Consider the following 27,250-nt stretch of genomic DNA (forward strand, 5'->3'; position numbering starts at 1 on the left):
CCTTTCCCTTACCTTTAGCCAAGCTGTGTTCCCAACATTCCTCTTGCATTTGCACTGGTGAAAATCCCTCTCTCTGCCTGCCTGGGTCAGGGACATCCTATAGGATCGGGACAAGCACCTCAGCTCCTAGCCAGAACCAGACCCCCATACCAGCGCACTGCTCATCCTGCTGCACCCCTGGGTTCTTACCTCAGCCTTCAGTGCTTCCATCTACATAGTTGTGTCTCCCCAACTTTTTCTCATACGTGAACCCCCACACACACTCCCCCACACTTTTAGACTGTTAATGCTGCTGAAGGTAAGTACCACCTTGCACATATTAAATGCCAAGTGCTGCCTAGCACGGAGCCTTCCTGACTCAATAAATGTCTGTTCCTCCGCAGTAGGTAGGAAAGGTCTGTTCCACCTCTAGCCTCTTCCTCCCAACCACCCCTACTACCCCTCCCCCCATTCCTGCAGCTGGTGGTGCTAAAGACTAAGCCTCCGCCCCCTCCCCCCAACTCAGAAGCCGTATTCACCCCAGCCGTGGTGACAGGTTGATGACTCCTATAACAGGCCCCTTTCCTCCTCTGGGGGGTTCCTGCCTGCATGGAGTCTGGTGGAGGGGCCACCAGCAGGGCCGGAAACCTGGGGAGAACGTCTCTGGCTGCCACTGACTTCTGTTACTAGAATTGATGTTTTTCTCCAATTACAACCTTCCCTCCTTCATTATGTCTCCTGTGTTCTCGAGGTAGTAAATACTGGGGATATGTATTACACTCCCCATAACTTACTTTCAATGATCAGAAAAAGCTTTTTTTAAAAAAGACCCACTGTTGACAGGGAATCTGCCTCTGAAGTTCAGAGTGAGGCTTCGAGAGCAATATCTATCTGCTGAGCACAGAGATGATCACCTCCCCAATTTTTGTCTTCTGGGCCACCGTCTCTACCCAATGCATTAACAAGAGGTAGCAGAGATTAATGGTTGGAAATAATATCCCTGGATCCAATCCTAGTCCAATCCTGGGTTCAATGCTAGTCCATTCCTGGCCCTTTACTAGCTGGATGATCTTGGGCAAGTTACCAAACTGACTGTGCCTCTGTTTCCCCATCTGTGAGATGGAAGTGATGGCAATAATAGTTCCTAGAAGTTGTTACACAGATTAAATGAGTCACTGTGAAGGGATTAGAACTCTGTAAGCACTCCTTCCATGATTTTTGTCAAATACCTAAACTTAATACATCTAAGACCCTGACTCCTAAAGATGTCTAGCTACTCCTAAGTGATTATAACCTGTTTTAAAGGAGATACTAAGGATCCCCCAATTTAACCCTGGGTGTATTATCAATTTTCAAGCCTGATAGAATTGTCCTTAGAATTAAACAATTTCTCTCATTCTTTACTTTTCTTCATTTCTGTTGTATGTATGTGGACACATTCTGGAAGGAAAATTCAATGAAATAGGAAAGAGGGAAGGAAGGAAGGAAGGAAGGAAGGAAGGAAGGAAGGAAGGGAGGGAGGGAGGGAGGGAGGGAGGGAGGGAGGAAGGAAGGAAGGAAACAGAAAAGAAAGACAAAGAAAGAGGGAGGATTTGGTTGAAATGGCTGGATTGTTATTATTTTCCATCAGTGTTATAATAATAATAATCAGTTCAATAAATTACACCAAACTCATACTTTCCTGGACCTTACACTTTCCAGAAAATCTAGGTGAGAAGAAACCTTACACTTTCCAGAAAATCTAGGTGAGAAGAGCTTGCTCAGAGTCAGACTGGCTGAGCTTAAGAGCTAGGGGAAAGAGATGACTGCAGAGCTATTAGGCCACTTACTGGATCAGAATCTGCCTAACAGTATCCTAGAGGCCACTTCTCACCTCAACACTTGCAATGGGCTCTCTAGTCCCTGAAAATCTCAACAGCACAGGTTGAAGAAAACTCAGCCATTTCCCACTTCAAGACCATGTATGCTAAGGAGCTTTCTTCTATTCAAGGCTGCAGAAAAAAGGGAGTCCTGGATCTCCCTCCCCCAGCATCTATCCTAAACACACCTGCACACACACACATAAGCACCCTAAATTCGGTGTGTCTAAAGGTATGGATTATACGCCTTGGAAACTACATGCTTGTCCAAATGCTCCATGCAGGTATTGCAATGGAAGTTTAAGATAGCCCTTGAGGAGGTGTTCATGATCCAACTGGCCAGAGGGGCCAAAGGAAAAGAAGTCCACCATCCTTTGGCTCTCTGAAACTCCACACAGATCATTTCAAGCAAAGCACTCCACTTTTTCCTCAGAAATGCCTGCCTCATGGAGACCTAAACTGATGGTTCTTGCCTGGGGGCAGTTGTGCCCCCCAGGGGACTTTGACAATGTCTGGAGACATTTTTGATGGTCTCAATGGGTAGGTACTACTGGCATCTAATGGATAGAGGCCAGAGATGCTGATAAACATCCTACAATGCACAGGACAGCCTCCACAGTAAAAAAATTATCCAGACCAAAATGTCAATAGTGTCAATAGTAGAGATCCTGCCATAAGCCAAACTCCCACTGCCTCAGAGGAAATAACATCTCAGAATTCCTCCAGCTTCTTAAGCACAGAGCAAACTAGAGTATCAGGAGAAGAGCCCCAGAGAACCCTTTCTCAGGCCCCACACTAAGAATGGGGAGGTCCCAGCAGACTCCTTCCTCCTTCTGCTTTGCCTCCAGAACACAAAACCCTGGCATTTGAAAAGATTAAATAAAACCCATGATTCCCAGCCCCCAGCTGCATAACCCAGCCCCTCATATCCTATTTCCCTCCTGCACCCCCTCACTCTTGGAGCACAGTTGGAAATTCAAATTGCAATCTTTACTGTCCGGCCCTCAAAGGCTCGGCCTGCTTCCTCTCCCAGGGACAAAAATCTCCTCCACATCCTGCCTCCCTTTGAGATGAACCCCCCAACCCTGCCTCTCTCACCAACTGTAAGTTGTTCTCCCCACCTCCCTCTACTAGCCCTTCTCCTTCTAATTAAACCACATCCAGGGTGTTGGGAGGGCAGGGTAAAGGATCCCAAGACTTCCGTACTGCAGGTTCTGGGAGCCTACAGCCTCATGTTTTTTTGTGAGGTGCCAACCACACTGTGATCATTAAACCCTACAGTGGTGGGGGGGATTTTCTCGTTGCTGTTAACCTGGGAACCAGCTACATCTTGTTTATCAGACTTGTTTTAATTCAGCTTGGTCAGGTTCCAAGTGTTGAGGTGGAGATTAAAGGCAACTGAGGAATCCAATTAGCCGCCCAGTCTTCTTTAAGCCAAAAAATCAGGTCACAAACTAGATCAAAGTGAAATTATTTCTCGACAGCTCTGTTCATTAAGGGGAGGGTAGGAGCTCACACTGCTAAGCTGGGCTCATTACTGGGATTGGCATTTTAAAGACAGTATCTCCCCCAAATTACAAGTTTCAGAGGTTGGAGGGAGAAACTGAGATTATCTTACGTGAAGTCTCTGTTTGGCTAATAGAAAACAGAAAGTCGAAGAATAAGCATATGACTTCTAGGAAAAGAAGTAAACCAGGGCCTAATTTTCCCGGGCTGGAAAACCAAATCTGGAAACTGGAATTGGTAACGATCACTCCCAACCAGAGAATTCCTCCTCCAGGGGATCTGCAGAGTGGAGAAATCTAAATTTTCCAGGTGGCCCTATTCACCCATCTTCCTGAGAGCCCACCCCTTTCCCTAGCTTGGAGCAGCCGCAAGGGGGTCCCCTGGCAACCCAGCACAGCCTTTCCCCAGCCACAGGACCTGGGCAGTGGTTGAAGAAAAACCACTCACCATTTCTGGATTCTGGGTCCCAGGCAGAGTTGTTTCCAGCAGCAAAAGACTCCCCATGGGCCTTTCTGTGTTTCTGTGAGTTCTTTTGAGGAGCCTGGAAGACAGAAGAGGAGGAGAATTCAGGAAGGCCCTGATCAGATTCACTTCCCATAGGGAGGATCAAATAGGGAGGATTGCTGGGAAGCCATTTAGAACCCTCAATTCTACATGAGAGAGAGGCTGAAATATTACATTCAAGAGAGCAGTAACAGGGCACATGCCCTCCTTTTGTGAGCGCTGATTTTTTTTTTTTTTTTGAACGCTGATTTTTAACAGAGCCAGGATATCTGCAGCAACAGTGGCCTTCCCCCCATATCCCATTCAGCTTACAAAATTCTGCTAAGCTTTTCAGGCAACTAGGAGCTTCCAGGTCAGAAAAATGGCCTTCTTCAGGTCCTCCAGACCACAAGCGTGTGGGACACTGAATATGGCTAAAATTTCCTTTGGGGGCTTTGGGTGATAGTCACTTCCAGGGTCTCTGAAATCTGAACCATTAGTGAGACCCTTCCTCAAACTTCCCAGTCTCTCTGTCCCATCCAAGCAGGGCCAGGAGGGAGCACAGCCACGTGCAGCTAGAAGCCTGACCCCCTCAAGTGGGGAAAGGATAAGAGGGGTAAGGAAGATAGGAGGGGAGGGAGGAAGAACAGGAGGAGGGAGTCTGAAAGCTTTATTTCTTTTAAAGATTTAATTTATTTATTTGAGAACAGGAGGGAGGAAGGGCAGAGGGTAAGGGAGAAGCAGAGCCATCCACCCCCCAGCAGGGAGCCCAAAGCCGGCAGGATCCTGGGATGCTTGGATCCCGACCTGAGCCAAGGTAGACTCTTAAGCTTAACTGCCTGAGCCCCCCAGGCCCTCCAGGGGAGAGTCTGAAAGCTTCAGACCTCCTGCCTGGGTCTTGCTGCCCCAAATTTCTAGCGGCCGCATAACTAACCAACTCCCTCATCCAGATCTGGGAGCCTTGGCAGCTTCATTATTTGGAGGCATCCAAGGCATGGAGTTTACTTTGGGGCTGCAGCCACCCAAGACCCCCACTAGGTTTTCCCTTTCATCTCCTGCAGCCAGAGCCTGTACCCTCAAGGGGGAGGTTGACAGCACATTGGTAGGTAACTGTAACCCAGAGGGATTCTCCTTGGATGTTGCATTTGGAGCAGGAACAAATCCCGTGTGGTAGGTTTTGTTTTTCTTCTCGGAGTATTTCCCTCGCTGGGGCTACGTCATCCTCCCACCCAGATCCTTCCATACCCGCCTACTCTCCATACCCTGGGGTGGCCAACAGCACTGCCAGACTTCAGAAAATGCACCCTGGATCCCACACAGATATTCTTACGCGCGCCTACACACGAAATGACCGCCAAATTTGTTGTGTTGTTTGTCGGGGGCCTACAATGGGTTTCAAGCTCTGGGCGTTTCCGAAGGGGAACGCACAGGACCCGGGCCCACCGCGGAGTATTGCGCTCACCGGAGCCCAGCCCCGCTGATTGCCGTGGGGAGTCCGCGGGCCTCCGGTAAAGGAGCCCGGCCCGGGAGGGGGTGTTTCGCGTCAGGGGATCCCCAGCCAAAGGCACACCCCGCCGGGTTCTGGGGCTGAGCGCTGCCCCCGCACCGTGTCCCTGCTGCTGTCCTAAACGCCCGAGCTGAAATGGAAATTTGGGAAGAGGAGATCCGCTGTTGGGCAAGCGTGCGCCTTGGTCCCTCAGGGGCAGGCCACGGTCCGGGTGTCCCCCACTGGTCACTCTGGCTCGGCGGGCGGAGCCGCTGCCCCAATACGGGAACCGAGGTGGGAGGCGCCAGAACGAGACCTTACAAGGTTTCCAGAGCGCCCCTGCCGCGGGCCCTAGCCGGGTGGTGGCGGGGAGGTGGCGCTGGACCTGCCCCTGGGCGCGGACGTGCAGGCCCGGGGGCGGGGGCGGGGGTCCCCCGTCCCAGCTGTCCTCTTGGCCCCGCGGCACACGGGCCCCAAAATAGCAGGTTCACCCCGGGTCAGCCCTGTAAGAGCCGAGCCTGCCCCCCACCCCAGTAAAGGCTCGGCCTGCGCCTTTTGAGAACCGCTCCCGGGCTCAGGGCCTCGGCCTAGCGGCCGCATTTCAACCCAAAGCAAACTCGGAGTGGGGGACCGCGGGGTGCGCCGCTCGTCGTCGCCCCGATGGGGAGGTGGGGAGGGGACCGAAGACACCTGAGCAGCCGCAAAGAGCGGGAGTGCTCCCCTCTGCCTGGGTGGGGGTGCGGCAGCCGCGGGGGGCTCCAGGCCCCCAGCCCCAGGCGCCTCCCGAGGGCCACCGGCTCTGCGGCCCCAAACGGGCAGCTCCGTGCGCTCCTCTCCGGCGCCTTCGCTCTGGCGCGCCCCGGAACCTGGCACAGAAGCCGCCCAGTGACACTTCGAACAATACGGGAGGGGGAAAAAGAGAGGGAAGGAGAGAGAGAGAGAAACCAGTTTGTCCGCGAAAACTCTAAAGAATCATTCTCAAAGTTTTCCTGGCTTCTCGTAAAGGTGGCCCGTAAAGGTGGCCGGGCCGTTTACAGTAAGAGCAGAATAATGTTTGTGACTGTGCGACATAATTATCTCCAGATTTGCCTCCCCTCCCTGCTCCCAGCCACAGTTTTCACCAGCGAAAGCGGCTAATGCATTTGCACACATTAAACATCTTGAACGCATAATTACAGGCTGCAGACAGGCGGGACAATAAAATATCTCCGCTCGATATTTTTGGAAGCCTTTTGCAACCGTGCCTGGAATAAATAATCGCTCTCTATCTAACTACAGTCACCGTTATTTCGGAACACCCCTGCTCCACCCCTGCTCCACCCCTGCTCCACCCCTGCCTGGGCTTTTGAGTGTTTTGGGGAGTGAAGAGGAACAAGTCGGGAGGATGCGACCACCTGGAAAGGTCTCCCAGGCCTCGGGCTGGGCTGCAGGTTCCGCCTGGAAAGAGGGGAAGAAAATATGTTCAGAGCCCCTGAGGCTGCCTTCCTCCTCATCCGAGGGCCGCCAGCTGGGGTCATCTAGGCCTCACAGCCTCTGGGCACCCTCTTTTAAAGAATTTCAAGAAGGTGCAGATTGTCAAATTCCCTCCTCACAACCCTGAGAAAGAGCATCTCTAGTTTGACACCTGAGATATGTGCTGGAAAAGAATAGGCTTTCTTCAGAAGCAGCAAGTTTGGGAGGAGGAAGCTGGGAGTGGTTATGTTTTCCCACAGAGGCCTGGGACACTCTAACTTCCCTTGAGCCTTAGTTGCCTTGTCTGTAAAATAGAGATGATTATAATAACCTCGGGACCTACTTCACAGGTCGTTATGAGGAAGCACTTTTAAAGAATTTTTTTATTGCCATATAACTTACATATAGCAAAGCATAAAAATCTTAAGCACCCAGCTTGGTGAATTTTTATATGTGTATACACTTGTGTAACTACTACCCAGATCAAGATATAGAGCATTACTAGCCCCCAAAAGGCTCCATGAAGAAGTACTTTTAAAACTAACTTTAGTTAGTGATAATATTACTGTCCCTAACTCAAGAAGTCAACACCTCAGGCAAGTATGTGGATACTTGCGGACAGGAATTGACAAACCAAATATACACATAAAATATATTTACTATTCACACCATGACTAGAAGCTGTTGGAATGAATCTCTAGCCTGAAGAAGCACGTTGAGCCCTTGTACTCAGCACTCAGGGGTTGAGGAAAAAAATATCATCAGCCTTTAATTCGTTTTGAGACAATGGGGTTCTCTTGCTATGAATGACTGGGCTTTATATGCTGGAGTTGGCATATTCGTTTCCAGGTTAGGGTGAACCCAGCACAGAAAGGCCTGAGATCCCCTCCCAGAGGACAGAAATCTGAGTGGATGTCTACTCGGCTAAGGTCTAAGCTCTATGGTGACTTATTTCAGTGTCTCCTCAAATCCAAGCCTGGATTGATGTGTGGAGGGAATTCCCCCAGAGGAGTGTTTGGTCCCGAGATAAACTCGGGACCCTATTTTCTGAAGAGTGTTAGCCCAAGGGCTAACACATGAAATTGGTATACATAACAAATAATGTAAACAAATTTACAGCAAGAAGTAAATTCTCCACCAGAGCCTCTGACACCAGTTCTCTCCCCAGAGGAAGCCAAGGTTATCGATGACTTTCCTATCCTGCCTTACATGTATTCCTCCTTTTTTAAAGCGCACTGGTTATTACTAAAAAATATGGGGGGTAACCTGGCTGGCTCAGTCAGTTTAGCATGAGACATGAGACTCTTGATCTCAGGGTCAGGTCGTGAGTTCTAGCCCCTTGCTGGGGATAGAGATTACTAAAAAAATTTTAAATCAAGCATACCAGTAACCTTCACTGTACCTGTTTCCCTAGCCTTGAATTTTCTTCCTAAATAACTTCTCAAGACAAGTCTTCATGATGAGTGTATTGGTTCAGGAAGTTATGTTCAGACCCGGTGACCCAGCTTTGCTGAAAGTCAAGCTAACTTTGTGTGGCCTGGCAAGGGGAAGGGCCACTATAGCCTGGGTTCTAGATCCTAACCTACCTGTACCTGGCTTGGCAACCTTCAAAATGATCAGCTGACTTAGCTGCATCAGTACCAGCAAGCCGCCACCCTTTCTTGAGTAACCAGAACCATGCTGGGGGAAATAATCAAGGTCCTGGCTATGACTTTGGACCTACAATTCTCTGCAGTCAGGGGAAATTGGAAGTGCCTCTTGGAATTTTTAACTCCTCTGTCTAGTAGCTATAAAAATAGTCCTGGGGTCATTAGCCCACCCTGGGTGTCTGCCTCCGATCCTATTTCCTCAGTCTTCTTTGGACCCGGTGGGATGGCCTTCATCCTGACTCGCATCCAGGCCTGGACAGAGGAGGGAGGGCACAGTGGGGCCCTCAGCCCCAGACCTTGGACCCCGCGGTGGAAGCCAGGAGACCTCGGAGGAAACGCGTTTACCACCTGGGCGACCTTGACTGCAGCCGATTAAAGTTTAATCCGAAGTGTGTACTCAGCCTAGCCATGTTATTTAAACACATCAAAGGTCATAAAGATTCCAAAGGCGTGAGCAGGTCCCGACGCGAGCCCGCGGGGAGCCAGCGTTTAATTCTGGTTGATTTCCAGAGCCAGGATTTGGAGCGCAGAGAGGGGAGGGCGCCTTAGGAAAGAAAGAAAAAGCTCTGCATTCCCGACGGATCGCGACTTCAAAAAGCGGCGGGGGAAACCGAGTCTGGGGCACCGCGGGCAGACAGCGCCTTTCAATTCCGATTAACTGGGAAGACATCTAGTGGGAAGAGGTCGCAACTGCAACGCGCCTGGCGAGCATCCTCCGCCTCGCCTCCAGCTACTCGACCGCCTCCGGATTAGGTGGGGGTGGAAGGGCAGGAAAGAGGAGACCCCCCCCTCCCTGGTTGCCCCTTCCAAGATTGGAGGGTCTCGAAGATCCCTGCTCAGCGCCCGAGGTAGTAAATCCAACTCGGCCAGGACAGGTCCAGCTCTCTTTGCCTATCCTCTCTCTAGGTTGGGGTCCTGGTTAGCCCATTAAGGGCTCACAGGCCCAGGATCCCCAGATTTCCGTCCAGCTCTTCCTGAGGCTTCTGAACCCAGAGAGAGAGTGGAGTCCTGGAGTGACTACATATGGATTCTCTTTGAGGGTCCTGAGTGACTGGGAACCAACAGATCACCACAAAACCCAAGTGAGGCTGGAGGCCATCTCGCCCAACAATTGCCTTTGCCCCTAACCACCTGCTGATGGCGAGACACACTGCAGAGCTATAGGAGCCCAGCTGCCCTGGGTATACAGGCTGTATTTTCACCCCATCTCTTTCCCGGGGCCATGGGACTTTGCCTGTCTGCTTCCTCTCACTCAGACTGTCTAGTTCCCGAGGAGGACCTGGGTTCTCTCACAACCCTGCAAGGATGAGTCCCACGTATGGAATGCCATCTCTTACCTCAGCTCTCCCCACCTCACCAATGCCTGTTTCACCTGAGGGCAGGCAGAAAGCTGGATGGACTCTGTGCCATCTGCCTCCCAGATGCCAACTGCACTTCGCTGTTGGCTGACTTCACCTGTTTTTAAAGCAGGGTCTCTCTCCTCGGGGCCTCCTGGCTGACCATTTGGGCTGGATCTAAGTTCTCCCCTCTTGTTCCATTTATTGTAGCATCACATCATCTTACAATTGTCAGGGAGGAAGAGCATGACCAGGATGCCTTCTGTATCATCAAGGGATATATACACACCTCATTTCAGTGTTCGAATGCCAGGACTTTGTGGAGCTACAATCAGGGGCCCACAGCAGGGGGCCTGTGGCTCCACTGAGGTTTCCAGACCCAGAGGTGGGGACCACAGGGAACAGTGATGACTGCCAAGAGTTGCCTTCTGTGGGAGGACCCCATATTATGCTCAGTCCACAGTTGTCCAAAGTGGCCTCTTGTCTCCTCCTCTTGCCCATCAACTTGCCTTCCCCACACCTACTCCTACTCAGGGCTTAGATCCTCCCTGATTCTCAAAAGAAGGCTCTCAGGGAACCCCGTTTTTCTTTGGCTTTATGTTATCCTCCCCAAAACCTGAAAGTAACTGGAAATGGTAAATGAGATTATTCTAAGCCGATGTTTTATAACCCTTCACCAAGATGTCAGCCAGCCCCATCACACACTGAAGTACATCTCCAAAGGACTAAAAGGGCTACAGCCCCCTCCGCCCTCCCCTCTTCATCACCTCTCAGGTGGATGAATCTTGTTCCTCAAATAGGGAGACTCCCTTAGGTTGTATTGAATCTAATACAGACCATTAGAGCAGCAGTGAATGGAAGGTGGGAGGAAGGACTGCAGCTGGATTAACCAGTTCTACTTTCAGAGAATTGAAAACCTGAGACTTCGATCCTATAGCAAATGAGCCCAGGATTCAAGGGCCTGGAGCATGAGTTCAAGGGTCTGATATGTGTGCTTAGAACAGAGCTGACCCCTCACTCCCCGGCACTGACACACATGAGTCTGAAAGCACTTTCCTAGTCCACCTGGCTAAGCCAACACCAGACCCATGGCTGGATCCCATCGTCCCAGCCAACCCTGCTCTGCTCCCAGCTCAGGCCCATGGGGACATCTATTCCTCAGGGTGACAAACGAGTGTGCTTGCTCTCAGTGACATCAAATTACTTTGCACTAGCCAAGGGTCCCATGACCTGACATAACCCCACATTAGGTCCTAGAAATGTAAAGAAATATGGCCTTTTTAAAAGTGGTTGAGAGCATGTAATTGCTAGCAGGCTTGAGGGGTTGTTCCAAGTCTGGCTCACGACCTGTGCTGGGGCAGCTGATAATCAGCCAGTATTCCTTGCTTGGGCTCTCTGGTGGGGATAAGTTCACACCCACATTTAATTCTGGTCTGCATTCGGTTTCTCAAAACCCAGATTATTTCTGTGCAGTTAAATCACAGGGAAGCTTGCAGCCTAAGCACCCCCTCCTCACCAGCAGCTGGGGGTGGGGGGGGTGGGGACAGCCAGGCTTCAGAGAATTGACTTCCTGAAAGAATGGGTTTCTGCAGAGCTTTAAAAATACGGGCCTACTTTGGGCTGCTGTAGCTTGACTTTTTGCTGGGAATTATGGTTTCCTTGCTTCTTGTTTTTGCTCTCCTCTCTCTCCCATCCTCTTTGTCTCTCAGCTTTTCTGGGGTATTTCTCTTCCTTCTCCCTCTTCCTCTGAACCTCCTCACTTCTACAGTCCCCACCCTGACCCTAACCCAGAACGCCTGGTGAATTCCATCTTAGAGTCAGAAGACCAGGGACACTTAAATGAGCTGCTGTGCCCAAAGTACCAGTAGGATTCGATCTTGCTAATGCCCCACAGCCGGCAGGGAAGGGACTCATGACCAAGGTCTCCAGGGCCTTCTGCTGAGTGCAGTTGGAGCTATCAAGTCTGTGCACATAACTTCCCTTCTTGTTTAAATTACACATCCCTTATAAGTTTAGACAAATAGCTCTTTTCTAATACAACGAGTGGTTATTTTAGCGTGTATTATTAGTGCAAAAGCATACCAGAGTAAAAGTGTCCTGGATATTTAAGAACTCCTGGGGGGGGGGGGTGGAGATAACTAAGGAAACATAAACAACCTAGATGCAAAATAACCCAACACTCTGCCACAGAAAGGATGACCAATATTCACTCAGAAGAATGGGGTTAGGATGTAAGTAGCTGTCTGGTATAGTACTTGTCAAATTCAACCATTTACTATTTTCTATGTTTGAATCTTTGCTTTCTAAAGTCACCAAGGCTTTTAGTGAGATCACCCTTCATAATTTGCTGGGGAGGATCATGCTCATTGTCAATTAAAACAAAGCAAAACAAACCACAATACCTTTACGAATTCTTAAAAATCTTTTACTGCTGAGATTTTAGAAAATACAAAGAATTGAATTTCTTCCTGAAAACTGTGGTTGCTGGGATGAGCTATCAATCCAGTACAAACATTTCCTTCCGAGCTCAATCATTAGAAATCCCTTTCAGAGCTCTACCCATTAGAAATCCCTTTTCAGATTTCTACCCGGAAGTGTGTTGAAATGGGAAATGGGAAATGGTCATTTTTCCAATAAGAAGGGATCTAGGCTAACTTGGAACCCAGAAAGGACTGAGGCATGGTTATCATCTCTCACCCAAATCCTACGCAGAAGTACAAATCTTCCGTTAAAGGATAAGACACTCATGGAAAAAGGTAACATAAGTCTCTTTCATGCATATATATTTTTGATAAAGAAGAGACATATAAAATTTCAAGCAAAATGGACTCACACCACACTCCAAACCCCCTTTTTGCCCACAATTTCTCTGGGGTGGGCCCTCAAGTTCTTTCTAGATTGCAATCAGAACAATTCAAGTTCAAACACACTGACCCCTTTCCCTTAGACATAGCAAGAGTTCCTTTTTATTGAGCAACATCGCTCAACCTTGAAATCTATCCTCAAAATCCTGATGGGAGCGGATTGATTCGATATCTAGGACTTACTTTAAAATTCCCCAGGAAAAGGAAAAAGAAAAAAAAAAAGAGTGGAAGTGGATGATGAAACATGAAAGACAAAATGATAATTGTGGATGAAACTAGGAATTGGGTATATAGGGGTTCATTTTGCTTTTGTGTGTGTTTGGAAATTTTCATAATAAAAAGATTTTTTTTAAATGTTGTGTTAGGCAGAGCTGAAAAAAAAAATTAACCCTGGCTGGAATTTTGAATAAAAACCCGGTCCGTTGGGTAGCACCTGGAGTTACGCATTTAATCTTCTTTTTCCAAGAACGGAAAGCGACCTTACTGCCTTTTCATTTCTCCGGCATCAGCCGGCCATCCTCAGGCTTTCTTTCCGGCAAGTTCCCTTTCCCAACCCATAAACTGAGCATCCAAACTCGAGGTTGGGGGCTGATTAATGGAGCTTCCGTGCTCAGCTCCCCTGACTAGAGTGTAAATACCCATAAAAACTAATATCAAAAGTTTTTATTGAGCTGCTTCGTTTCCCTGAGCGTTGGGCTGAGTGTGGCTGGAGCAGAGGGACAAAGGAGCGGCGGCTGCGCCACGAGCAGCGATGGGCTGCGCGGGTCCCCAGAGCCAGCCTGAGTTTCTGGGGGAGAACACCCGAACCAGGTAAATGCCAGTCAGGGCCTCGCCTTCCACGGGGGACAGGTGTATTTACAAAACCACGGCGGTGAGGGGGTGATGGAGAAGGGAGGGAATGGAGAGAGGGTGGTCGGAAAAATCAGAACGGGTAGGGAGTCGCCGGGAACCCCAAAGTCTGTCGCCCAGCTGGTCCAGCAGGATAAAACCGTTTCCGTCACGACTCGGGATGCCTGTGTTTCGACACAGGACGTGGGATGTCCGCGTTCTCTGTGCGTGCGCGCGTTCCGTGTGCGAATCTGTGTGCCCACCCGGGCGCCCACCTCGTGCGGAGGATCGGAGCGCAGAACGTGCCGTAACAGTGTGACCACACCTCGGCCTCCTCCGCTCTGCGCCCCAAGTGCCCGGCTGCGCTGGTGGGCGTCCTTCCCTCGCCGGCTCGCGGCGTTGAGCATTCGCGTCGCCGGTCGGGGACGCAGGAGTCCGGAGGGTTCTGAGCCCCGAGCGACTCCCGCGGGCCCAGGCCGCGTGGCCGCCGGACCGCCTGCGCCGCGATCTCCGCCGGGCCAGGCTGCCGCCCCCAAACCCCATCCCCTTCCAACGCTCGCACGTCTTCGGTGCCTTTGTTGACCCAGTGACTCCGCGGCCCGGCGCTGGTTTCCTGTTTGGTTGCGGGCGTGAGCCTCCAGCGAGGATGGGGATGGGGGTGGAGGCCGGCGAGTGGCACTCCTGTCGGGCGGCGGCGGGGGCGGAGGGGGGGGGGACAGACCGCCGCGGGGCCAGAGACCCCTGCCCTTTTCACACCGGCGCCTCCCGGGAGGCCTCCGGCCGTCCCGCGCTCTCCCAGCGCCGCGGCCCAGTGACGGGGAGCTCACCCCCTGGATGGCGGCATGCGCCCCGCGGCCCAGCGAGCCCGGCACCCCGGCCGCCAGCTGAGGACGGCGAGAAGGCGGTTCCTCCTTCTGCCTGAGAGATTCTCTGAGTTCTCTCGGCTTCTAACGTGCTACCTCTTTTAGGCGAATGCTGAGTTTCCAGGTTCAGCCCGGAGCAGAGCATGGGCGCCGTCGGGGCAGGCGGCGGCTCCGCCAGCCTCATCACCGCCACCGCCACCGCCACCGGCGGCATCACTCAGGCCTCGCTGAGCCCCCGCGTGCGGCGGAGACGCGCGCCCTCCGCTGCGAGTTCGCCCCAACCCCGGGGAGTCCCGGCTCCGGTGACTGGCACCCTGCAGAGGGATTTGCTCCTCCAGGGAGGCTGGGACCTGGGGCTGGTTGTTCTCATTGCGGAGGGAGGCTTTCCCCGCTCAGGGACTTTCTGGGGGGAAACATTGTGGGCCAGCGCCAGAACTGGGGTCTTCCCTGGGCTTCCGCTTTTGCCAGACACTACACTGGTGGCCTTTTGCAGGCCTGGGACTGGAAGGAACACACCAGGCAACCGGCGCGCTCCTCCAAAAACCTGCCCTCCTCAGAGTTCATAGGGTGGGGAGCGCTTGAAGGCAGGGGAGGGACTGCGTGGGTTTTTCTGGATCTTGCACTTCCTTCAGTTTTTACGGCATTAGCATTTGGTCATCACCGTGCCAGGTGACTTCCCACAGTCCAAAACTATCCTTACAGCCTTGGGTCTTTTGCTGTCTCATTAATGCTTCAAATGCACAAAAATCTGGAGTGAAAGCCTGAGCCAGTGACTCAGGATGAGCCATTTCTCTGCCTACTGACCAGCTACGTTTCTTCAGAACCTACTTTTTCCTCCTTAAGCTTCTGCTCTGGAGGGGATGAGGGTGAGGGAGCCTCAAAGCCCACCATGAACAGAGAAGCCCCACTTGTCTCTTTCCTAAACAGATTCTAAGATGCAATCTGGTTGGGTGGTTTTGCTTTATCCTCTTTCTCTTTCTCTCTTAGCTAGCCTCAGCTCCTCAGCCACTTTCCCCCCCTTTGGATCTTTCTTCCTTTGCCATTATCTCTGTGCCCCCCACCCCTCCTGCGGTGGGAGAGAGAGGGTTAAGATGTTCTGCAAATGCAGCTCGTAAAGCTGCTGGGATACATTAGAAACACATGAATATCCTGAAATACAAAGTGTCTTTAAAACCCAGGGAGGAATGTTTATCCTAATGCTGGATGGATGCAGAGAAACAGTGCCAGGGAGTAGTGCTGACAGCCTCCTTCAAGGTAAAGTGAGAGCAGGTAAATTTCATTTGCTAGTGAAAATCAAACTCGATTAAAGCCTGGTTTCTTTTTGTCCTTTTCTCTTCCAATCCTGAAAGCCCAGGGCCCCATGACCCAGGCTGGAAGCAACCCACCCCACCCACCCCCAAAACCCACACAAATCAGCCAACGTCTCTTTCTTCAGCAGGAGGTTCCAGGGCAGCCAAAGCCCTGCAGGGCACCCTGGCCTGTACTAGGAGGTAAGAAGCCATGCCTGCCAAGGATCTGGCAAGAGAAAGGGTCTGGCAGCTTCTAGAACAAAGGCCAAGCCACTAGGCTGCCGCCTCTGATTTTGCCCATGCTGCCCACTCAGGGCTCCTACAAGGAAACCAGGAAGCCCCCAGACAGACAGCCCCCATCTCTATCCCTGCCGCCCTCTTGCTCAAGAGCCACCGCTGCCCGCGGATCCCAGTGGGTACCTTGACTTCCCCAGCCTAGCCCACAAAGGGTCTCAGGATAAAACTGCCATGTCCAGGATTCAGGTGGATGGCACCTCCCTGCAATCCTATAGGAATCCCTGAGTATGACAGACAAAAAAGCAGAGAGATGGCTCAGAGGGTCAGACTCAACTAGCTGGGTGGCAAATGAGTCTTGATCTTGCATTTAGAAAAAGAGGAAGAGCACTGGGAGAGTCTGTGCTTGCTTCCTAGGGCACATGCCAGTTCTTCAGCCCTCCAACCTTTCTTTTCCCACAGAAAACCAGTTTGGTTTAGCCTGAAAGGCTAAGAGGCTAAGAAATAGTATTAAGAACCACTAAAGAATCTCTTGTGTCCCTGGGCAAAGGACAAGAAGGGGGAGAGATTTTCTTGCTCAAAGTGAGTAGAAATTCTAGAAACTGAGACCCAAAATTATTCACAGAGCCCATTCAAATTCTAGAAACTATCCCCACTGAATAAATATTGGCTACAACTCAATATCTAACAAGACCTGCAGATTTAAAACCAGTGAAGACACACCAGGACGCCAATGACTTGCCTGGTCAAAAAAAAAAAAAAAAAGTCCTTTCGAATATATATTGAGATCCAAGACAAAAAAAAAAAAAAAAAGGAACAAGTAAGCTGCCTCCCTCTAAGTATCCATTTCTTGACAGTGTTTATAAGTTGATAGAAAGATATGGGGAACTAAGAAAATATCCAAATTGCTTGATCACTAGAGATCCACCACAAAGCTCAATAAATAATTCAGGAGCCGCCAAGTTTCCGGAGCAAAACCTAATTCGAGATGCAACCCAAAGTCTTCCCCCAGCGCCTCCCTCCCAGACAAACCTGCTTGTGGCTTCTCTGCAGACAAGATGAAATCTTGTCTCACCATTTTTGGTGAGGAGGGACCCAGTCGACTTTGGCAGTCCGTAGAGCTGGGGCCCTTCCTCTGCATGCAGGGCTCCGTCTCCGGTGAAGTGGGGGAGAGGGAGGGAGGAATGTGGAGCTGGCCTTGGCCGCTGTGTGCACCAGCAGCTGCGCCATGGCCAGAGGTGAGCTGGCACAGGCGCCGGCTGGTGGGGGCTCCCCGAGCTGTGTTTTCGTTTTTCTGGGTCTGGCTGGAAAACAGAAGAGGCTCGAAGCCCGGGCCAAGAGAGCAGGGTGGAGGCAGAGAAGAAGAGTCTGTAAACACCGCCCCAAAATCTCCACGAAGGCAGGGGGGGAAAATGCTGGGTAACCAAACAGAGCAAGAAAGAGTAATTCCAAAGGAAAAAGGAGTCAAGAGTGAGAGAAGGGAGATGGGCAGTGGGCCTTGCGGCAGCTGCCTGACTCTCCTCTCCAGGCTTGCATGGCAGTTCTCACACTGGCTAGACTGCAACTTTCAACTTGACCTTGGCCTCTAGCGGTGTCTGACCCGTATGTAAAATAGCCCTCAAGTCCTCAGGAACTGGGGCCTCGAACCCTACCCTGTCTCTTTGTCACCGTGAGTTTTACAATGCCACTTGGAGGAAGGAAGGGGGGTGATGGGGCCGGAAAGTAACACAAAAATCAAGTCCCTACAGAGGCTGGGGCAAATGTCTGCAAATGGCCATTCAGGGAGGAGGTAACCTGGAGGCAGATCAATATTTACCCCGAGCGACTAAAAAGGCAGGAGGGAAAGGGCACACTTGGGTATGTGTATGTTGGGAGGGGAGTGTCATAGACGGTTTTATTGGGCAACACTTACTTTGGTCCCAGCAAACCCAGGGATCAATGCAGATAAAAGCCGGAGCCCAGCCTCATTGGTCTGGACTCTGCAGGAAGACCAGGAGCCTTAGAGAGCAGACCAGAGCAGGGCTGGGGATATTTGCAATGCCCTGAGCTTCTGGCTGACTCTGCAAGCTAGGGACGGTAGGGCAGGTCCAAGCTTGGATGCTCATCAATCCACCTGGGATGAAAGGGAGTCTAGCGCTCTCCTCAAACTTGATGTTCCTACAGAACATACCCACTTTCACTTTGAAATGTATGTTTCCCCTTCTGGGCATCTGACCAGCCCACAGCCTCCAAGATAGATGGGAAATGGAACTGTATTACTCCAAAGCAGCGGGACCCCCAGAATCCCTCACCGAAACATAGTGGCTGCTTGGCTCTTCCAGCACCAACACACCCCACCGCGTTCTCAGGAAAGGGTCTGCATTTCCCAGATACAGAGGAAAGGCTTCTCCAGCTGGTTCTTGGACAGAGGAGGACTGGGCACCCTCTGCAGGTTGGAGACATGCTCTTCCCATTCCTACTTGGAGGGGAAGGCATGAAGTGGTCCCACAGAGCCCCTTTCTCGTGTCCCAAGATGGAGTGAAATGAGGAGTGCCCGGGGAAGCTGAAGAATGAGCTCCTGGCCAAGATCTATGACGCCTCATTAGGCCCCAGAGAGGGGGCTCAAGTCCCAACCAGCATCGGGCAGTTCCTTTTAAACTCCCAGGACAGGCGGGCAGGGCTGGAGATGTAGGAGCACCGGGGAACAGTGCACACAGACTGCCCCGGTCTCTGGAGGAGGAAGAGCTGTTACTGGGGCAGAGTGTGCAACCGTCTCTATACCCGAGTGTGAGTAGGTGATCAGAGTACGCTTGAATGTGTGTGTTTGTGTGTCAGTGTGGGTGTGTGGGGGTCGTTCTGACCCTGTGGGCCTAAGTGCCAGTGTATGAAACTGCCCGCCAACACCGTAGACCGGAACGTCGTGAGAGCCCCTAAATACACTCCAGGCTTTCCAGCGGAATGTCCTGGGACCCTAGAGCCAGGCGCATCCGTAAATGCCCCGCCACGGTCCCCCTGGAAAGAGCCAAATCGTGACGCTGTCGACTCCAAAGGCGCTAGTGTCCACGCTAGGGTCTCACTGCAGAAAGACTCGCGGATACCTGGAAAGAAAACAGCCTCGGAGGCCCCAGGAAAAGCCTCAGCCTGGACTACGCCCTGTTTTCGCTACTACCCCGTCCCCGCCCGCCCGCCCGCAGTTACCTGACCTACTCCCACTGCTTCAGGTCTCGACGCCACCGCGCGCCTCCGTCCCCTCCCCGCCTAACTCCGCTCTGGGCCCCGCCGGGATGGAGGAAGGGAAGGGGAGCTGCGAGGAAGCCGCCCTTTCCCCCCTGCCCACCCGCCGGGTCCCCCTCCCCACCCCACCCCACCCCACCCCACCCCCCTCGCCCGGGTCCCCCGCCTCTCCCCGGGGTGAACGGTGAGCGGCGGCGCGGCGGGCGCGGGCGCTGGCTCTGGGGACGGCGCGGGCGGCGGCGGGGACCGCGGGTGCACGGCGCGGAGCCCGGGCTGGAGCCGCCCGCTTTGCATACGCCGTGGGCGGAGCGGGGGGGGGGGCGGGCCAATGGGCGGCCGCCTGGCGCGACCCCGCGGGGCGCGATCCGCCCCCCTCGCTCGGGCCCCGGCCCCGCGCCGCGCGCTCTTCACTTCTTGGGGGCTTTTTAAAACAGCGCCACTGGGGTCTTCTCCATGCGGCTCGGGCTATGACAGCCTCCGTGCTCCTCCACCCCCGCTGGATCGAGCCCACCGTCATGTTTCTCTACGACAACGGCGGTGGCTTGGTGGCCGACGAACTCAACAAGAACATGGAAGGGGCGGCGGCGGCGGCGGCGGCGGCGGCAGCGGCGGCGGCGGCCGGGGCCGGGGGCGGGGGCTTCCCCCACCCGGCGGCCGCGGCCGCGGGGGGCAACTTCTCGGTGGCGGCGGCGGCCGCGGCGGCGGCGGCGGCCGCAGCCAACCAGTGCCGCAACCTGATGGCGCATCCGGCGCCCCTGGCGCCCGGCGCCGCGGCCGCCTACAACAGCGCGCCCGGGGAGGCGCCCCCGTCGGCCGCCGCCGCCGCCGCCGCCGCCGCCGCCGCCGCTGCAGCGGCCGCGGCCGCGTCGTCCTCGGGAGGGCCCGGCCCGGCGGGCCCGGCGGGCGCCGAGGCCGCCAAGCAGTGCAGCCCCTGCTCGGCGGCGGCGCAGAGCTCGTCGGGGCCCGCGGCGCTGCCCTACGGCTATTTCGGCAGCGGCTACTACCCGTGCGCCCGCATGGGCCCGCACCCCAACGCCATCAAGTCGTGCGCGCAGCCCGCCTCGGCCGCCGCGGCCGCCGCCGCCTTCGCGGACAAGTACATGGATACCGCCGGCCCCGCGGCCGAGGAGTTCAGCTCCCGCGCCAAGGAGTTCGCCTTCTACCACCAGGGCTACGCGCCCGGGCCTTACCACCACCATCAGCCCGTGCCTGGCTACCTGGATATGCCGGTGGTGCCCGGCCTCGGGGGCCCCGGCGAGTCGCGCCACGAGCCCCTGGGTCTTCCCATGGAAAGCTACCAGCCCTGGGCGCTGCCCAACGGCTGGAACGGCCAAATGTACTGCCCCAAAGAGCAGGCGCAGCCTCCCCACCTCTGGAAGTCCACTCTGCCCGGTAAATGGCGCCCCCTTCTCACCCCGGCCCCCCGGCTCTGCTCCAGCTTCTCTGCCGCTCGCTCCCGGGTCACCCTCCCGCCCCCTCTGCCCTCTCCCCGGCCTGTCCTGGGAGTGCTGCTGCCCGGTGCGCCCGACCCCGGCTGGCGGGCGCGGCCCCGCGCTGCCCCCGAGTTGGGCTGGCTCCTGTGGCTCTCCCTGGGTGAGGGATGGCTGGGAAGACGCTTGGGGGGACCCTGGCTGGCTCCCTTCTCCCTCTGCGCCCCGCCCTCCCCAGCCCTTGACATCGACTTCAGGATGGAAAATTGACCTGGAAGCGGTTTCCCAAATTGCCCGCATTCGTTCTCTTAAAAACTGGCTTCAGTGTAGAAGCATCAAGTGTTGGGGCTCGGGGTGTACAGAGAGGAGTCTGGCATAAAAGTGCTGTCCCCTGAGTCTGGCGCTAAGGCGCGGGCCGCTGGGCCAGGCGGTCCAGAGAACCCAGTGTGCTGTGCGGACAGGCTGGCCCGGTCGGGGTGGTCATTGGAGCCCCAGGCGATTTCATTTCAGTGCAGGACTACCCACCCTCCCCACCGACCCTCCAGGCTCCAGCGGAAGGCTGGACTGTGCAATGCATGGCAAGGGGCAGTTGAGCGCTGCAAGGCGGGTGGCTCAGCTCGAGCTGTCGCCTGTGTCCTGGCCTGGGTGTCCTGGTCCTTGTGTAACTTGCCTTCTTCCCTGTCTTCCAGACGTGGTCTCTCATCCCTCAGACGCCAGCTCCTACAGGCGAGGGAGAAAGAAGCGCGTCCCTTACACCAAGGTGCAATTAAAAGAACTCGAACGGGAATATGCTACAAACAAATTCATTACCAAGGACAAACGGAGGCGGATATCAGCCACGACGAATCTCTCTGAGCGGCAGGTTACAATCTGGTTCCAGAACAGGAGGGTCAAAGAGAAAAAAGTCATCAACAAACTGAAGACCACTAGTTAATGGATTAAAAGTGGAACACGGGGGCAACTTGAAGAAATGTTTCAGAACTCGTTGCTTTGCCCAGATAATGAACACAATGCTTAATAATAATAATTGAAGAATGGGAAAGAGAAAGAGAAAGACACTGGCATTTTGCTTTCCTAAGGGGGACCTCTTTCTCCTTGGTGGAATCTACAACTCTTTTAAAACTTTATTCTAAGAAAAGGTAAAGACTTCCAGTTCTCCCGCCAACCCCACCAGACCGTTAAATGACAAACTCTAGAGTCAAACGTCAACCCCCAAATACGCAATTTCAGATAAGTTACGCATTTACTGAAATCTTGTAAGTATTTATGTGACCATACTATTTCAGGATACTGTGTTATATGGTAATAATCCAAAAGTTGGGTTACAAAAGCAAGAAGCTGTTGTAAACATCTGTTTGTCCTTGGGTCGCCATTGCCATCCCCTTTGCATGTTAAGTGACTGCTCAGGTAAATCTTAGTGAAATTCCTACCATTGTTGTATATTCTGCAAAACGTCCTATGTATAGATTTAGAGGGGGGAGAGAGAAGAAGGTACTGAAATAATGATCTTGGGCTATTTACAGTGAAGGAAGAAAGGGAGAGAAAGCTTTTCTGAGGATCATTGGTCTTGGTAGTAAATACAACCAGCTGAGCCTTTAAGGCTACAAGGGAACCCCAGGTTGGGAATGTCCTTCTGACAATAATTTTAAATTGCTTATAACGAGCATATTTTGTGGCATTTGGATTATATTTCCTGCTCAATATCATTTACTTTCCGAAGAATTTAATGACTTTTAAAAAATAGTTAAAGCATCAGCTGTTTCATAGAATTCACTTTATCAGATCTCCTGAGAGGTCCACCCCGACATGGTGAACTTTGGTTTGAAAAAAATTCATGTTTCATTTAAATTGGTATTACCAAATATTTACCAAGCATTTTGCTGAAGAGTAATTTTGCTTTCTGATTTCTTAGAAGACTCAGAACAGAAATCCATTCCCCGAAACATTTAGATGTTTACATTCTATATTTTGATCTATTAAAGGATTAGTATTTTTTTCCTTGTTTATTGTGTTATAAGATTACATTAGGAAGTTTAGGGATTCATCTTTACAGCACATTTTAATCAAGCAATTATTTCAACCAGCACATTCATTTGTTCACATTCACTATAAAATGCTATCTTGTAAATAAAGACATTCAGCACACTGTGAAAATGTATTTGTGCACCTGCTTTTCAAACATTTCTACTAAAAATAATAATTAAAAAGAACCTTAGATCTGTAGATAGTGATATAGAAGTATTAATTATGATAATAAAATAGTCACTGCCATTGAAATCTGAAGGAAATACTCTTTATTTTCCTATGCTAAGTGTGCACTGTACAGAAAGAAAGGGAGCAGGTTTGTCCTATACAAACTGAGGATCATTTTTTTCTGTTATTCAACCTTTTTTTCACTACAATTTTTTTTTAAGCGAAAGGAGAAATCCCTCATAACTAAAATGCTAAAAAATTTAGATAAGTGCTTCAAGAGAGTTAAAGTGTTAGGCATCCTGAAAAGGAGAAAGAAGAAAGGAGGAAGAGATAGTATAAATTCCCAGGCTCACTGCGGAAAATGAAAACCAGTTGTTTAGTATCAGTGATGCCCAGGCTGTAGTATTTTAAAATCTGCTGTTGGGTCTGCATGTGTCTGAAAAGGCAGGTTTTGATATTTGTTGAAATGACAGGACTAGGAAAGGCCTTAAACCTTGACCTTGACGAAAAAAGACAATTTGTGACCTTGACTTTTGACAGCTCATGAATTGGCCTCGGCTGGATTAGTAGATCAAGGGCGCCACCTCGCGTTGACAAGCTTCCTTGTAATTCTTCAGCTTCAAGGGAATCCAAAGGTCTTACCTCCTTGACTCCTTGTTTTAGAGATTTAGTACTCATTTCTTTGGCTCCAGATGGAACAAATTTGAATATATGTAAGTTATACATGTGCCTGTATATATGTGAATATATATTATATATGTGTATACATGTATACATTTGCATATCGGTGCTCGTGTGTGCTTGTATATATACTTGTAGAATCTGTACAGATATAGTGTCACTAATTACTGATGACCCGGGATGTTGTAATTTAAGGTGATTTCTAGAGTTGAGGTACAAAATGTACTTTACATGATGAAGTTTTGCTCCTTTTCTTTAATGGCCAAGTTTGATTTGTCTTCACAGTGCTTGCTCTGCCTCAGATTTCTGCAGATCTGCTTTAAAGCTGTACACTTTTGTTACAGTCTAAAAGGTGTTCTTAAATAACCACTTTCCTGGCCCTCACCCTCCAAGGTGGTCTACCATCCTAATTAGAGCTATAGGAGAGTCTATACGGCAAATAAAAAGTTTCAGATGCCTTGCTAACTCTAGAGTTCTAGAGTTACATTTCAGAAATTCGAAGAAACTCACCTCTTAAGAGGTCAGTATGGAGAGCTTAAAGATCTCATATCTACAAAATGACCATAATATGGATGCAGAAGGAGAGTTATCCTGGATAACTCAGAGCCGAGTGCTGCTCTTGGGTGGTGTGCAATCTTATACTGGGGCTTGTGAAGCTGCCATTTGATTTGTGGAAGAAATAGATACATTTAATATTAACAATCACCATCAAAACTATAATAAATATTATATCTACTACTTATTGACCCCCCAGCAACACATCAGGTGCTGTGTTTAGAGTCATAAATAATACATGTGTACGCTTTATATTTAATATACACATAAGGTAATGTGTTTTTGTCAAACCCATGCTATACACACACATATATATAGTGTGTGTGTGTATATATATATATATATATATATATATATATATATATATGTTGGTGGAACCAGGAGCCTTAGGATGCAGAACTTTGAAATGAGGTTAATTTTATCTTTATGGTAGAGAAAAGTAATTGTGAATCAAAAAACCATATTCATCATTTTGTGGGGAAAAAAATATTGGTTAGAAACCTGGCTGACGGAAACCTCCCCAACCCGAAGACTTAGAGCTTCTTTATAGATGGTGAATTATAGAATCTCTAAAGCTATCTCAGGAACAGCATGGCCTTGAAAACATACCCATGGAATGGTCTTGTGAAGTGCAATCCAGTTTCGCTGTCCTGAAAGTGGATTTTCACTCCACTTGTGGAAACAAATGAAAATGATGCTTCAGATCAAGCTCCCTACATCGTGTGCCACAGCACTCCCTTTCTAAATGAGCTGCCATCAAGCCAAAGTAACAACTTTCTCCCTAAATGTTTAAAGTGGTGGAAAATCCCCTCAAAGCTGGATCATACTGTGTGTTTACGGAACAGCTCCAAAGGGGACTCTTCTGTTGACGGGGGATATTTTTCTTTAGATGTAAGAAATATTCTGAGCCTCAGGCCTAGGAAGGAGGCCAACAGCAGCTCTGCAGCCGGGATACCGCCCCTTCCACAACCCATCGCAGGAACTCTGGGTAAAGTAGTAGTTTTCTTTTTTTTCCTCTTTGGTTTTTGAAGCTAATGACAGAAGATATTGCAAGGGTTTTTTTACCCCCTCTGCTCTAAAATGGCTGTTGATGATGTCGATCTTACCTAACTCCCCCACCTTTTAAAAATTCCCATGGATCTACCAGATAACCTGAAGCAAGCAATGGATTATGATGGCTCCCTAATGCCCAAATAGCAATTAATCTAAACCTGTAGAAAAAAAGACATCCAAGAGGATTCCGGCCACCATATAGGAATAACACTGGACACCAGGACAGTGTTGCTGAATAGCTGATTCAGATTTTTTTTTTTTCCTAAAAGGGAAACCTTTTCTGAACAAGAAACTCTAAATACGGAAACAGCTAGACATCATTTTCCTTTATTAAATTTGCAAAGATTTTTAATCCTGTAATGGCCTACCATTTAAAAAATTGTAAATGTGGGACTTTAAAAAAAAACACACACACCACTTTTTCCATATGCTCTTAATTCTGTCAAATTTATTAAGGTATTTGAAGTGGATGATTGTAAAATGTCACTTTGCATTTAACTACTATTTATGCCTGATGCAGAACTGAAGCCATCCGTTTACATTGTTTAAAAAAAAAAACAGAAGCAATAATTTTTAAAGAAAGGGGGGAAATTATTTAAAAAAAAAAAAAACTCAACCTAATTGAAGTGTTTTCTTAAAAAATCACGAGGCAGGGAAATTCAGCTGAGGGTGATACATATGCGTGCGGGTCGCTAATGACACAGATTTCACCGTATAATATGTGTGCAGATTACACCCCGCTGCGTGTGTTTGGAGGGTTCGGTGAAGATGCGGCGTCTCGCTTCCCCTCTACGAATTCCGGAGTTTCGGAGCGGAGACGAAGGCTGTCCGGGACTGCTAAGCCCCAGACCCGGTGGGTTCAGAGGCGCCCTTCCGGATTTGCGGACCTCTACGGGAGAGACGCTGGGGGCTTCCTGATTTATGCGCATTCCTTTAAAGTTGATCGAATGCGTGTCAGCAGCCCCAGACCTGGAGAATCAGAGAAATGTGCAGCAAGTAGCTCACATCCCATTTTTCATAAGCAATGATGTAGCGTTATCCAAGCGGACTGGGGAGATTTATGCCTCGATTTTCGGACCCGCGCACAATAATTAAGTTTTCATCTGCTAGGCCGCCGGGTAAATAACAGCCGGCCTCGTTCTTTAGGAAAACACCCACTTTCCGATCGGCCGCTGCAACCACCCTCGCACGTCTGCCTCGCGCCGCCGAACGCCTGAGAGGTGTTTGCTATTTTTAACCCGATTTTAAAGGGAAGAAGAAAAGACGCTGGCACGGGGGGAAAAAAAAAGAAACAAGAAATCCCTCCGTGAAAGCAGCTAAGGCCTTGTCACAGTTGATTTCATTTCTCCCGGCTCCGTCGCGCCGCTGGGGGCTGGGTCCACCCGGCAGAGAGCCTCACAGCGGCCTCTCGGAGATGCTCGGGCCGTGGTGGGCGGCGGCGCGGGGCCCGAGCGGGGCGCGGGGGCGCGGGGGCGGCCGAGCCCGGGCCGCGCGGCTGCGGGAGGGGCGCCGCCTGAGGTCGCGCCCCCGGGCAGAGGCGAGGCTCGAAAATCATCCCTGCTTCCAAGCGAACCGTCCGCACAAAATGGAGGCTCGACCCCTCGCAGAGCCGGCCCGGCCCGCGAGGCCTGTGTGCGCGAGGAGCAGCGGCGCGGAAGGCCCGGCCGGGGTCGAGGCCCGCGCGGGGCGGACCCGGGAGGGCCACCGGCCCCCCGCGCCGGGGAGGCGCCCCGCAGCTGCAGGCTGACGTCACGGTCGCCCCGGAGCGGCCCGGGCCGGCCTCTCCAGGCGTTATTTGATGAGCACAGGCCGATTCAAACGAAGGTTTTGTGCGGGCGCCCGCTTCTCCGCCCCGCCCCGCCCTGCCCTGCCCTCCCCGAGAGAATAATCGGGTATTTAATCTCTCCCGGTCTTAATTCTTGGCAGCGTGGAAGGTGGTTTGCACGGGAAATAAAACTTGACAGGAGCATTTTCTCTAAGAGGGGTTCTGAGACGGGCTGAAAAGAAACCGTGTTTTTCTCCACCAAATACTTCCGCTTTCTGGGCCCCCCGGGCCGAGGGGTGGGGTGACATCCGAGGGAGAGAGAGCGAGCCGGGCACGCAGGACCGCGCCGTGGACCGCGCTGCGGACGCTCCGGGCAGCGCCGGGCTCCGCCGGGGCCTGGGCCTGGGCCTGGGCCTGGGCCTGGGCCGGGAAGCGGCCTCGGGCCTCGCCGCGTCCAGCGCCTCTGCCGCTCGGCTCGGCCGTAGCCCCGGCGCCGTCCGCAGCCCCGAGCCCGGACCCCGCTCGCCCGGG

General features: G+C 51.6%; 1 protein-coding gene and 1 long non-coding RNA gene across 3 annotated transcripts; one reads left to right on the forward strand and one right to left on the reverse strand.

Moving 5' to 3' along the window:
- Nucleotides 1-6: 6 nt before the first annotated feature.
- On the reverse strand, nucleotides 7-17,463 carry LOC144288687 (uncharacterized). Its single transcript, XR_013356659.1, has 3 exons — nucleotides 16,862-17,463; nucleotides 3,792-3,885; nucleotides 7-97 (listed from the first exon to the last, which is right to left on the reverse strand). It is a non-coding gene; the product is annotated as an uncharacterized LOC144288687 (long non-coding RNA).
- Nucleotides 17,464-19,390: 1,927 nt separating this feature from the next.
- On the forward strand, nucleotides 19,391-26,269 carry HOXA13 (homeobox A13). 2 transcript variants are annotated; one of them, XR_013356658.1, is made up of 4 exons: nucleotides 19,391-20,434; nucleotides 21,162-23,378; nucleotides 24,791-24,889; nucleotides 25,684-26,269. XR_013356658.1 is itself a non-coding variant. In XM_077856429.1 (2 exons), exons 1-2 carry the CDS (start codon nucleotides 19,510-19,512, stop codon nucleotides 21,404-21,406), a joined length of 1,170 nt encoding a protein of 389 aa, XP_077712555.1. In that variant the 5' UTR covers nucleotides 19,391-19,509; the 3' UTR covers nucleotides 21,407-23,811. The 2 variants fall into 2 exon arrangements, 1 of the variants encoding a protein (XP_077712555.1); XM_077856429.1 differs by lacking the exons at nucleotides 24,791-24,889; nucleotides 25,684-26,269 and having other exon boundaries at nucleotides 21,162-23,811.
- Nucleotides 26,270-27,250: the final 981 nt, after the last annotated feature.

This window comes from Canis aureus, chromosome 18 (genome assembly GCF_053574225.1).
Source record: "Canis aureus isolate CA01 chromosome 18, VMU_Caureus_v.1.0, whole genome shotgun sequence".
Lineage (NCBI taxonomy): Eukaryota > Metazoa > Chordata > Mammalia > Carnivora > Canidae > Canis > Canis aureus.

Coding starts and splice junctions, on each gene's coding strand:
- HOXA13 (XM_077856429.1), top strand. CDS start 19,510: ATGACAGCCTCCGTGCTCCTCCACCCCCGCTGGATCGAGCCCACCGTC. Junction 20,435..21,161: donor CTGGAAGTCCACTCTGCCCG/GTAAATGGCGCC, acceptor CCTGTCTTCCAG/ACGTGGTCTCTCATCCCTCA.